Source organism: Arachis hypogaea, chromosome 6, assembly GCF_003086295.3.
Source record: "Arachis hypogaea cultivar Tifrunner chromosome 6, arahy.Tifrunner.gnm2.J5K5, whole genome shotgun sequence".
Taxonomy (NCBI): domain Eukaryota; kingdom Viridiplantae; phylum Streptophyta; class Magnoliopsida; order Fabales; family Fabaceae; genus Arachis; species Arachis hypogaea.
Window position 1 is genome coordinate 92,791,378 of NC_092041.1, and position 12,641 is coordinate 92,804,018.

The following is a 12,641-nucleotide window of genomic DNA, read 5'->3' on the forward strand; positions in this document are numbered from 1 at the left end:
AAAATAATTATAATGGTAAGCCTATTATTGATAAAGAAATAATCTAGGTAACAGAATCATTAAAAATCCTATCTTTGTGATCCTACTAAATAGCCCACAAAGAAGCCAAAAAAACAAAGACATTACCATTATTGAGACCTCGTTTAAACCAAATATGCAAATCTTGGGTGTGATAACAATTGACATCTATGAATCCCATAAGCCCCCATCGTCAGTAGAATGGGGAGCTTTGCTGGTGAGAGACGGAGAGGGCTGAGAAAGAAAGGGTGGCGCCGTGCGTGAGGGGAGAAGGGTGCGACTGCGACTGAGGGAGCGGGAGAGAAGACGAGGTCAGCGAGGGAACTGGGGAGTGGGGACTGAGGGAGTGAGGCTCAATGGTGGCTGAGGGAGCTTGAGGGTTGAGGCTGAACGATTAGGGTTGAGGCTGAACTGAATAGTGAATGCGATTGCATGGAGTAGGTGCCCTAATTTTGTATGATGACTGGGCCAGGTCTGAGTGACCCGAGTTATGGTCCGGTCTCAGTTTCAATCCTCTTTCAGGTTTCATTTCTTTTTCTTTGGTCAGTTCCGAATCACTTCGAATCCGGATCTTCCTCTTTCAAAATATTTTAAATTTGGACTAGACTGGATCGTGTACACTGTTAAAAAAATAAGTGAAGTCATCTTTTATTACACCAAGCACATAAACCATGATTAAGCAGGCAGAACATTTTGTTGAGGAGAATAATAAAGAAAGAAAAGCAACAAAAAAAATTTAAAACCCCTAAACATACTTAGTTAAAATGGGTATATTACCAGAAAAAAATTATGAATGCTCATTCTTTTCTGTGTTGGATGTTCCTTTATAGATTGCGATACTTAGATTTTTTCTCTTCATGATTTTTATTTGAAAATTAAGCTATTTATATTATAGATTTTGATTATTTTTTCCTATAGTGTGTTATTTTTTTTTTTGAGATATGTGAGGTAAACATATTTTTGTTATAGATATAAGTATAACGTGTAACTCTGGATTATGGATGTGTTTTTGGCAATAAACTAGATGGTTCTTTTTAATATAATTTAGATATTTTTTTCTAATGACATGGATGTTTTTCATGAAAGTTGTTAGATGTTTTTTTATCAATCATTTTTTTAGATTTCGATGTTAAATGGTATAAATATTAAATGTTATATCTTACTTTTCACTTATTATTGTTTATTACCACAATAAGTTAGTTCACCTCACGGGAGATGCTTCTTGCATTAAGAGGTTTGATGTTTGTGTTAAATATTTAACTGAAAATTGGTGAAATACCGACACATAACGTAACATACATTACGAGCGTAATATACTTGTTGTTTTAAAGTAAATATATGAAATTGAAAAATAAACAAGATCAAATAACATGTTGATCCCTACGTACATAATACTAAAAATTTTCAAGTGAGTTTAAAGGAGACATGAATTCACCATGTTGAAGGGTGTAATATGAAATTTTATTTAAGTGAGTAGCAGTAGCAGGTATAACACTCTATGGAGGACTCAAGCCTCAATGTACAGTATAACAAGAACAAAATCAGTATAATAAAGAAGAGAAGAAAATTTGTGAAGGAACGGAATAGAGACAATCCACGCTCCTCATCCAAGGACCTGTGCAGAATTTTGGAATGTGAGATCAGAGAAGAATTTCCATGACAGCAAGAAGGGAAGAGAAGGAGAGAGAATAGAAAGGCTAGAGAAAATAACAGAAAGGAGTGAGAATTACCACATCACGCTAACGAACGTATTCCTCTAACCACCTATTAGTAATTCTCAATCTTGCACTTCTTCTTGGGCCTTGATTTACCCCTATGCTTGCCATCTATCCTTGGTTTGTAACTAATTCCTCCTCCAACATATGTGGTTCTAAGGCATGATTGTTATTACTATTTTCTGCATAGGTAGCCTGGTTAACCTCAGCGTGCTCTGGCTTCTTCCTATTCGTTACATTACCCTGCTCATCAACAACAACCTTGTCCTCAAGGTTGAAATCAGGATAAGTATGGCGCAGATCATCAGCACTCTCCCAAGACATGTCGGCACTCGTCCCCTGACCCCATTTGACCCGCAGTTGAAAAATCTCTTTACCATCTTTGATGACTGTTCTCGTACCCAGAATCTCTTGCGGTTCCAATAAAGGTCCCAACTCTGTTTTGCATAGAGGAAGGAAAAGATAATGGTCAACCTTCTCACCCCTAAACTTCTTTAAAGCTGATATGTGAAAAACATTATGAATCTTGGCTTCAGGAGGCAGTGCCAATTTATAAGCCACGGCACTAAGCTTACGACAGATCTTAAATGGCCCAAAATAGCGCATCGCCAATTTTTTATGCTTCCTCAAAGTAACTGAATGCTGTCTATGAGGTTGAAGCTTCACCAACACGAAATCACCATCCTCAAATTCAACCAAACATCGCTGCTTGTCTACAAAGTGTTTCATGAATTGTTGGGAGCGAGCCATGTTACGCTTTAGCTGCTCTAATATCTGATCCCGTGCTAGCAGCATGTCCTGAAGAGATGGTTCATCATCTGGGCAGAATTCATACTTCACCAAGGACGGTGGTTCCCTACCATATAGGGCCTTAAAAGGAGACATCTTAATACTCTGGTACCATGAAGTGTTATACCACAGCTGCGCCCATGGAAGCATCTCGAGCCACTTCTTAGGTGCATCAAAGCAGAAGCAACGGAGATACATTTCCAGAGTCTTATTCAGCACTTCACTCTGACCGTCCGTTTTGAGGGTGGTAGGCAGAACTCATAGCCAACATAGTGCCCTGCAACTCAAAAAGCTGCTGCCAGAATTTTCTTACAAAAACCTTATCCCTATCCAATACAATTGATTTAGGAAATCCATGAAGTTTCACAACATGCTTAACAAAAGCCTCAGCAACACTCTTGCTACTAAAGTCAAGCTTGAGTGGAATGAAATGAGCAAATTTGGTGAGACGATCAATAACAACCAAGATCACCGAAAATCCCTTAACCGGTGGCAAGGCCACAATGAAATCCATGCATATGTCCTCCCAAACTCGAGAGGGAATTGGAAGAGGTTGTAGCAGCCCAGCGGGTAACTTGGATTCTATCTTTGCCTTTTGACAAGTGCCACAAGAGAGCACATAGCCCCTTATTTGTCGCTGCATATTCGGCCAGTAAAAAGTAGAACAAATGCGCTCCACGGTCTTGGCAATACCCGCATGATCGCCTATAGCGCTATCATGGTATTCCTTCATGATGAGGTCAATGAGTTTGCTATTTTGGGGTACCACTATTCTGTCCCGCTAGAGCAAGATGCTATTGCGATATGAATAATTCTTATCAGCTACCATGTTATGATGGCACTGAAGGATAATATCTTGAAGGAATGTATCCTTATCAATCTCTTCCTTTAGAATATGTAGCCATTCAGATTTTGGAGTGACCACGCCGCAAAGAACGAACGTGATAATGCATCGGCCACAAGATTCTCCTTACCCGGCTTATATTGTATCTGAAAGTCGTACCCCAAAAGCTTATGCAGCCACTTATGTTATTCTGGGGTGTGCAAATTCTGTTCCAATAGGGTCTTTAAGCTTTGGTGGTCAGTACGTATGATGAACCTCTTACCCAGCAAATAATAGCGAAACTTGGCAACTGTCTCCGTAATCGCGTAGAATTCACAGATGTAAGCAGACTGCTGCTGCATAGAGGGAGATAATTTTTTTTTTTGAAAAGTAAGCAATAGGGTGCTTCTCTTGAGCCAATACAGCCCCAATGCCCAACCCTGAAGCATCTGTCTCTAACTCAAAAGGCAACTCAAAATCAGGAAGAGCCAAAACAGGACGTGAAGAAATGGCCATCTTGAGTTGAAGAAAGGCAGATTCAGCCTCATCTTTCCAGTCGAATGCATCCTTCTTGAGTAGATCGGTCAGCGGGGCAGAAATTGTGGCATAACCTTTGATGAAGCGTCGATAATAACCTGACAAGCCTAAAAAATCCCGCAGCTGCTTGAGGTTTTGAGGTTGTTTCCATTCCATAACTGCTTGCACCTTTGCATCTTCCATATGAACCCCATTACCAGATATAGTATGGCCAAGATAATCTATCTCTGCCGACCCAAAGGAGCACTTCGAAAGCTTGGCATAAAGCTGTTCCTGCTGTAATAGCTTCAAAACTAATTCGAGGTGGTGTAAATGCTGGTCCCACGTCGGGCTATAAATGAGAATGTCGTCAAAAAAATACCAATACGAACCACCTTAAGAAAGGACGAAACACATCATTCATCAAACATTGAAATGTTGCTGGGGCATTGGTTAAGCCGAACGGCATCACCAACCATTCGTACAACCCTTGATGCATTCGGAAAGCAGTCTTGAAACGATCCTCTGGCCTAACCAATATCTAGTGGTAACCCGAGCGTAAATCTAATTTTGAGAACACTGTCGCACCAAAAAGCTCATCTAAGAGTTCATCAATTGTGGGAATTGGGAAGCTATCCTTGACGGTTATATTATTGGGAGCCCTATAATCAGTACAAAACCTCCATGTGCCATCTTTCTTCTTAACCAATAAAATTGGTGATGCAAATGGGCTCTTGCTAGGCTGGATAATTCCTTCATGTAGCATCTCCTGAACCATTAATTCAATTTGAGCCTTCTGACTATGAGGGTATCTATAAGGTCTGGACTTCACTGGTGCGGCACCCTGAACCAACGGAATGCTATGATCATGAGTGCGCTATGGAGGTAATCTTGATGGTGCAGCAAAAACCCCTTTATAGGTATGAAGAAGCCACCCCAATTCAGGTTTCATAGTCACAGGGAGTTGAATCTTGGGCATAGCAGCCTCCGCCACTGGTTGCACCTCAAGAGTGAAAGCCGTTGCAATGGCATCAGTACTAACCAACTGCTTTATATGGTTAAATTGAGCTTGAGCAGGAGCCCTGATTTTTCACCATTCACATTCACAAACTTACCCTGGTGTAAAAATCTGAGAAAGGAAGAGTCATAATCTACAATGTGAGCTTTTAGAGTCTTTAATCAAGTTGTACCGATAACCAAGTTGCCCCCTGCAACATGTAGCACAAAGACATCTGGAATTGTCACATAGCAACCTGACAAATTAACATTTAAGGCTGAAAGGTATCCCTCCACAGGTAACACATCAAAATCTCCCACCATGACCTTGACCCCAGGGGCAGGCTCAATGGGCAGATTCAAAAACTTAGCAATTCGAGGCTGTATAAAGCTATCAGAGCCCCATCGATCAGTGCTGAAATTTCTAACCCGTTAATTGAAGCTCTGATACGGATCATGGCAGGACCAGTGGTGCCTAGCATGGCGTTAAATGATAAATGGTGGCCCAAGACTTGCTGCTCTAATTGTGGTAGAATCTCCATGTCCGGCAGCATATCTCCAGTTGATGGATCAATGTCTTCCAAATCATCGAAACCAAGTTGCAGCAACATGAACTGGAAATTTGTACACCTATGGCTAGCTGAAAATTTCTCATCACACCAGTAGCACAAGCCTTTGTCACGTTTATTCTAAATCTCCGCTGGTGATAGTTTTCGGATCGGTGTTTTGGTTGGAGTAGGAGAGTTACGCTGATTTGGTGTTGGAAGCAAGGGCGGAAGAGGACCACGATTATTTACGCGTGGTTGCGGCGCTACCGCAGTAGGGATCCCGGGATGACTAATTGAAGGGCCAGATGTGGTACGTGGAGATGGAGAGAATTTTTCCTCGTAAAGTCTAGCAAGGGCGACAGCGCGCATGAGCGACGGGGGGCACTGGGACTTTACTTCGCGGCAAATATCGGTCTTGAGAGCACTGATGAAGCAATCGCGAAGAGCCTCAGGTGGTTCAATATGTGAACGATTCGCCAACGCCACAAAATCGGAATAACAGTCACCCACAGACCTAGATTGTTGCAACTTGAAGTGAAGTTCCCGTGGCGATTCATAGAGAGACGGACCAAATTCAATTTCTATTACCCGCTTCAATTTATCCCACGAACGAAATTGAGCAGCGCACTGAGACATTTGAAACCACGGAACTGCCAGTCCCGTCATATGGATCCCAGCTATACCGAGCTTCTCCTCCTCAGGCACCCGAAAAAAATCGAAGTATTGGTCCATCGAAAAGATCCAGCCAAGCACATCGCCGCCATCGAAAAGATCCAGCCAAGCACATCGGGGTTGGAGATCACCCTCAGAGTTTGACCCATGCGTAGGCTCACGCGATGGAGAACAGCTACGAGTTCTGGACTAAGCGAGCTGAGCAATAGAGTGTTGAATCGCGTCAAACTTTATATTCGTAGCCTCAGAAGTTCTGGCCCTCTTAGCTCGGTGTTCCTTTGTTACCGACTCAAGCAATTGAAAGAGTCGGTTGATGTCTGCCTCCATCCCTTTTATCCTAGTATTATAAGCCACAGCCATGGAGACAATGAAATCACCAAATGGAAGGGTGTAATATGAAATTTTATTTAAGTGAATAGCAGTAGCAAGTATAACACTTTATGGAGGACTCAAGCCTCAATGTACAGTATAACAAGAACAGAATCAGTATAATAAAGAAGAGAAGAAAATTTGTGAAGGAACGGCATTAGAGACAATCCATGCTCCTCATCCAAGGACCTGTGCAGAATTTTGGAATGTGAGATCAGAAAAGAATTTCCATGACAACAAGAAGGGAAGAGAAGGAGAGAGAATAGAAAGGCTAGAGAAAATAACATAAAGGAGTGAGAATTACCACATCACGCTAACGAACGTATTCCTCTAACAGCCTATTAGTAGTTCTCAATCTTGCACTTCTTCTTGGCCTTGATTTACCCCTATGCTTGCCATCTGTCCTTGGCTTGTAACTAATTCCTCCTCCAACATATGTGGCTCTAAGGCATGATTGTTATTACTATTTTCTGCATAGATAGTCTAATTAACCTCAGCGTGCTCTGACTTCTTCCTATTCGTTACATGATGTTGGTGGGCGTCATTTAGTTCAATAAGTCCACTGCTCTCGTATACAATACCTTAAGTGTTGTAAATAAAAAATAATATTAATAGATGACTATATAAAAAAATATTTTATAATTAATAAAAGTTTTTTTTGTATTTTAATAATTATGTACAATTAAAAAATATAATTAATTTAAAAAGAATTTATATAAAAATAAAATTAAAATTATATAAATAAGATAATAATTCCTCATTTAAAAAAATATATAATAATTAGCATATAATTTACTAAAGATAATATTGGTTTAGTGGGAAGGTCATCCTTGTATACCTTGTAGATCGCATGTTCAAACATGTTCAAATCTTAGTAATTGCATTTCGCTATTGATACCAACACAATTTTCTTTAACTTTTTCATGAATATTTTTGGTATTTGAATAGAAACAATGTTTTTTTATTATTGTTATTCTAGTCTTTTGAAGACTACAAAAATTAAATTTGTAGTGACAATTAAAGATTTTTTAATTTTAGATTTTTTTTTGTTTTAAATCCGCAGCTATCTGCAAATACCTAGGTCCACATTACCTGTTATGGGGACAGGTGAAAACGGGACAAATAATGAAGGCGGGGCGGGAGGCACATTAAAACAAAAATGTTATTTATCATTTAAATTTCAGTTTTTAATCAGCTTTTTAAAGATTTATTATTATTTAATTAATTTAAATATCTATTTTCACAATAATGATCGTGCAAAAAATTAGAAAAATTACTTATTTTTTATTTTCTCTCTCCCCTAAAAGTTTGTCAAAGACTGAGTTTTAAAAAATATCTAATTACACTGCACATGAAAACCCATTGCCATCCTTAGCAATGCAATTATTTTAAGCTTATTTTAATACTATTTATAGTTGTTTAAAATCGGATTAGAATGGCTAGTTCAACCCAAAAAGCAGGTAGTAGCAAACATGCAAAACCATTCAAGAAATGGTAGTGATTTTCATGATTATAAGTTAAAAACTCACAAGATGCCCTCAATCTATACCTGAGGAGCATAACCTTCTTCCCTCATTCTTGCATCAAGTTTTCTTAGCATATCATAAATTTGATCAGATTCATGATGTAATCTATCACAAGCAACAAAATTATGAACCTCATTCCTTAACTCAACCATACTTCGACCTACAATCTTCTTCAACCTATTCTCCTTTACCAATTTCCTAATATTTTCAGCATTATGCCAATCCTTGTCCCCACAATAAATATTTGATAAGAGTACATAATACCCTGCATGATTAGGGTTTACGGAGAAAAGATTCTGAGCTGCAAGTTCTCCCATATTTATGTTTTGATGAATCCTACATGCACCAAGCAAGGCTCCCCACACATTAGCACCAGCTTGCATTGGCATGCGATTGATTATTTCCAAGCCCTTATCTAGTTCTCCAACCCGGCCAAGAAGATCAACCATTATGGCATAGTGTTCTGAATTCGGCTTCAATTGGTACTCATTTACCATTGTATCGAATATCTTTATCCCTTCTTTAATCAAACCTGCATGACTACAAGCAAACAGAATTGAAAGGAAGGTTACATAATTAGGCTTAGCATTTGAACTATCAAGCATCTCGCTGAATAACTTCAATGCTGCTTCTCCTTGCCCATGGAATCCATAAGCTGCAATGATTGAGCTCCACACAACAACATCTTTGTGTGTCATTTGTTTGAAAACTTTGTAAGTGTTATCTATGCTACTACATTTTGCATACATCTCTATGAGAGATGCGCCGACAAAAATATTATCGTCAAATCCACATTTAGTTAGGAAACCATGAAGACAAACGGCTTGTTGAAGAATCCCCAAATCCGAGCTGGCAGCAAGAATCTTCACGAGGGCAATTGCATCAGGTCGGGTTCCACTAGATAACATGTTGCGGAAAATGCCCATTGACTTGTGAGCCATTCCAATTTCAGCATACCCGCTAAACAAAACAGCCCAAGAAACTACATCCTTCTTCGGCATTCTGTTGAAGAGGCTAATTGCACTTTCAGGTTTAAAGCATTTCATGTACATGTCCATAAGAGCTGTAGAGACTGCCATATCCAATTCAAGACCATTGTCAATTGCTAATTTGTGAATCTTCATACCCTCTTCCAAATTAGACATGTTAGTGCATGATCGCAGTACACTAACAATAGTAACCCGGTTGGGTTCAACTCTATTATCAATCATTTGATTGAAAAGATCTAATGACTTGGTTTCAGCTCCATTATCAGTATAACAAGCAACCATTGAGGTCCAAGATATGATATCCTTATCAGGCATTTTTCTGAACAAATTATATGCACTCTTGATAGAACCAGTTTTTCCATATAAATTCAGCAGTGCATTAGTCAAACATAACTTAGTGTCATAGCCCCTTCTTTTTACATATCCATGTATACTTCTTCCAAGCTTAAAATCTGATAACTGAGCACAAGCGCAAACAGCGCTAACAAGTGTCACTGGATCAGGACTCACATTCTCTGACGCAACCATTTGTGAGAAAAATGCAAGTGCAAGTTCAGGATCACCGCTTCGCTCGTAACCTGTAACCATTGAAGTCCATAAAACCACATCTGGATTTGGATACTCCATAAACACTTTTTCAGCATCATTCATTCGTCCACATTTCGAATACAACTCAATCAAGGCAGACCCCACAAACACATCCTTATTCATTGCCTTTTTCTTGAGAAACCCGTGAATCATTTCGCCCAGTTCCAGCCTCTGCAAACCAACACATGATTTCAAAGAAATTGATACTGTGAAATTGTCAGGTCTTTCCTCAGCTGATAAAGCACATGCATTCATCTGATGAAACAGACACAGTGTCTCTACCCATTTTCCTTCCAAACAATAGCTCCTAAGCATAGAATTCCACAGATGGACAGTCCTACAAGGTGATTCTTCGAATAGCTGATATGCTTGTCTAACTGATGCATATTTAGCATAAAGAACATTAAGATTGGTAGCAATAAAACTATCATGGGTAAAGCCCAATTTCAAACACTGGGAGTGCAACTGTGCAATTGATATCTTACTACAGCAAGTTCCCAATAGCTTCACTAAGAGATCCCTCCTGTGCATGTAAAATGGCTATTGAGTTCTATAGCTTCTCAAGGTTCATCTTCATTGTCAAGTTGCTGATATTTATAAACATGTCTCCCAATCACAAAACTGCCTTTATCAGAAGCTTCTAGATCTCTGTCTCAATCTTGTTATATATTCATCGGAACAGCTCCATTTTTGGTGGCTTTAGAAACAAAACCTGTTGAGCAAAGCATGTTGCTGAAACTGTTAGTTCATCAGCTCAAAGTAGCCCTCCGTTGCACAAAGAACATCTAAACATAAAATGAACCTTATAATATCGAAAACTCATCAATTGAAAACCATAATGACGGCATTCTTTGAGTTTATTATCAAATGAATCTCCTATGATTTCCATTCCATGTGAATCCAATTCAGATTTAAAACATACTGAATGGTAGACGCAATTTTCTTTATTTTCAATCAACTTTAAGTGATTTTACTACTGAAATTCCTTTTAAACAAATATTGCACTATGACTAGGGTGTGTTGATAGGTATTAAATCTATGGTGATATTTAAAATATTAAAGCTGAGTTGACGGGATCCTCTCTCAAGCTTTTTCTCTCAGTGATGCACATCACAATAACAAATGTGATATGCATGTTATCACATCAGGGATCATCAGTGAAGCAGATAAAGCAAGGAGGTTGTATGCTTTCAACTTCTCCTGCTTCAAGGGCCATCACTATAAGCTCATCCAAAACAATTGATTTTAACTATAACTATTTCTTAGATCATTACATTCTGCATTTTCAAAGGTACGGAAAAACCCATTTCTTTATACTTGCTTTGATACTCATGACATTGCCACACCTAAACTTGCACCTCTGACCTCTCAATATATTGGTATCAGCAAAATAAATACATCTTATCTTGAAAACATTAAGGAATTTAAAATTTAAAAAAAAAAAGATATTGGAATAACCGAATCAGTCATCAAACCGTTCTCATTACTAGTTCACTGGTTCACCGGTTCAACCGGAATAACTGTTTTATAATAAAAATCGTAAATAAAATATAAATAAACACACTAAACATAGTTATAGTCTAATATAAACCTTAAAATGTCATCCAAATAACAAAAGAAATATCCAGTGCCAACATTAAAGTTTATCACCAATCATCAAAATCCGCAAATATCTATTCTGTTAATTTAAAACAAGAAAGTAGAAAAAATTCTGATTCAAATCTTGTGAATGGCTTTAATTCAATAGACAAGAAGCGGTGAAACAATAGAAGATAATCATAATATTAGTTTATGGTTAAATACTTATTGGATATGAATCAAGAATTCATTCCTGAACATTGATGTGTGCAAATCAACAATCAGAATCGAAAATATGAAGCCTGAATAACTGTGAGAGAGCTCTGTTAAATTCTGGAACCACAAAGCACCACTCTGCATAATATATTACAGGCTTAAATCGTTTAGTAATGGAGTGATTCTGTGTCTATGGTGCATGTATCCTCCAAACCGAAATATAGGATACATTTTATTATCACTATAAATGTTTCAACTATAAACCCATCAGTCAGATTACATCATTATATTTTGTTGTTATCATTCAAATCTCTCTCATCATATTAGATATATTTTCATGATATTATTCGGTCATCATGGAACTAGAACCATTGGAAGATTAATTTTGCAAGATATGAAGTTACATAGAGCAGAATAAATAGCAAACACACAAAAATTAACAAACTTCCCATTCAACATTCAAAATTAGCAAACGCACACAAAATCAGGAATTAGCAGCATAAATAAATCAGTAACTATCAAGCTTTCCATTCAACAAATTCAAGTCTCCCATTCAACAAATGGTCAAATTCGAGTCTCATTATAAATCCATACCCATGCAATTAGTCAATTAACTAGTTGTTTTTAACGAAATCATTCTGAACACATTAAAAACTAAATTAACCAAATCACATATTTTTATGAACAGGTTAAAAACAAAAAAAGTAAGCAAGAAAAATTAACTAACCTTCGGTGGTCTTCGACAAGCAGAGTATGAAGGAGAGAGGGAGCAAGAATGTGATGCAGAGAAGCTAGTGGCAGTCCCTCTCTTTATGTTTACAACGCGGAAAACTAGCAGAATATGAGGAAGAGGGAACAAGACCGCCAGCGACGAACACACGACAGACGACGAAGCTGGACCACGCAAAGAAGCTGGCGAACGGCGGGACGGCAACGGCAATGGAGTTAGGATTTGTCACCTCTTTTCTTTCTTTGAGAGAGGGAAGCTTGATTCTGATTTCCTAAGGTGTCAAGGCGAGAAGGAGCGAAGGACAAAGACGAGGGCTGGAGGAGTTTTTTAATTTTTTTTTCTTTTTTAAAACACAAAACGACCTCGTTTAAATTAAACCGGTTGGGTTCCAATTCGATCTGACCGATCGATTCTTGACTAGTTTAGTGGTTTTTGGCCAGTTTTTATATTTGTGGCTTTTTCTATTAGACTAAACTAAAATCAAGGTTTTGAAAATCAGACCAATCTGTCTCTAATCACTAGTTTATTGGTTCATTAATCCAACTGGTCCAACTGTGATTCAATCAGA

General features: G+C 38.3%; 1 protein-coding gene across 1 annotated transcript; it reads right to left on the reverse strand.

Annotated features, from left to right (window-relative positions):
• Positions 1–7,919: 7,919 nt before the first annotated feature.
• Positions 7,920–12,420, reverse strand: LOC112696956 (putative pentatricopeptide repeat-containing protein At3g01580). The gene is made up of 2 exons (XM_025749917.3): positions 12,071–12,420; positions 7,920–10,261 (listed from the first exon to the last, which is right to left on the reverse strand). Exon 2 carries the CDS (start codon positions 10,078–10,080, stop codon positions 7,990–7,992), a length of 2,091 nt encoding a protein of 696 aa, XP_025605702.1. The 5' UTR covers positions 10,081–10,261; positions 12,071–12,420; the 3' UTR covers positions 7,920–7,989.
• Between the last annotated feature and the right edge of the window lie 221 nt (positions 12,421–12,641).

Bases quoted from the DNA above. Each gene is read 5' to 3' on its own strand.
- LOC112696956 (XM_025749917.3), bottom strand. From the start codon at position 10,080: ATGCACAGGAGGGATCTCTTAGTGAAGCTATTGGGAACTTGCTGTAGT.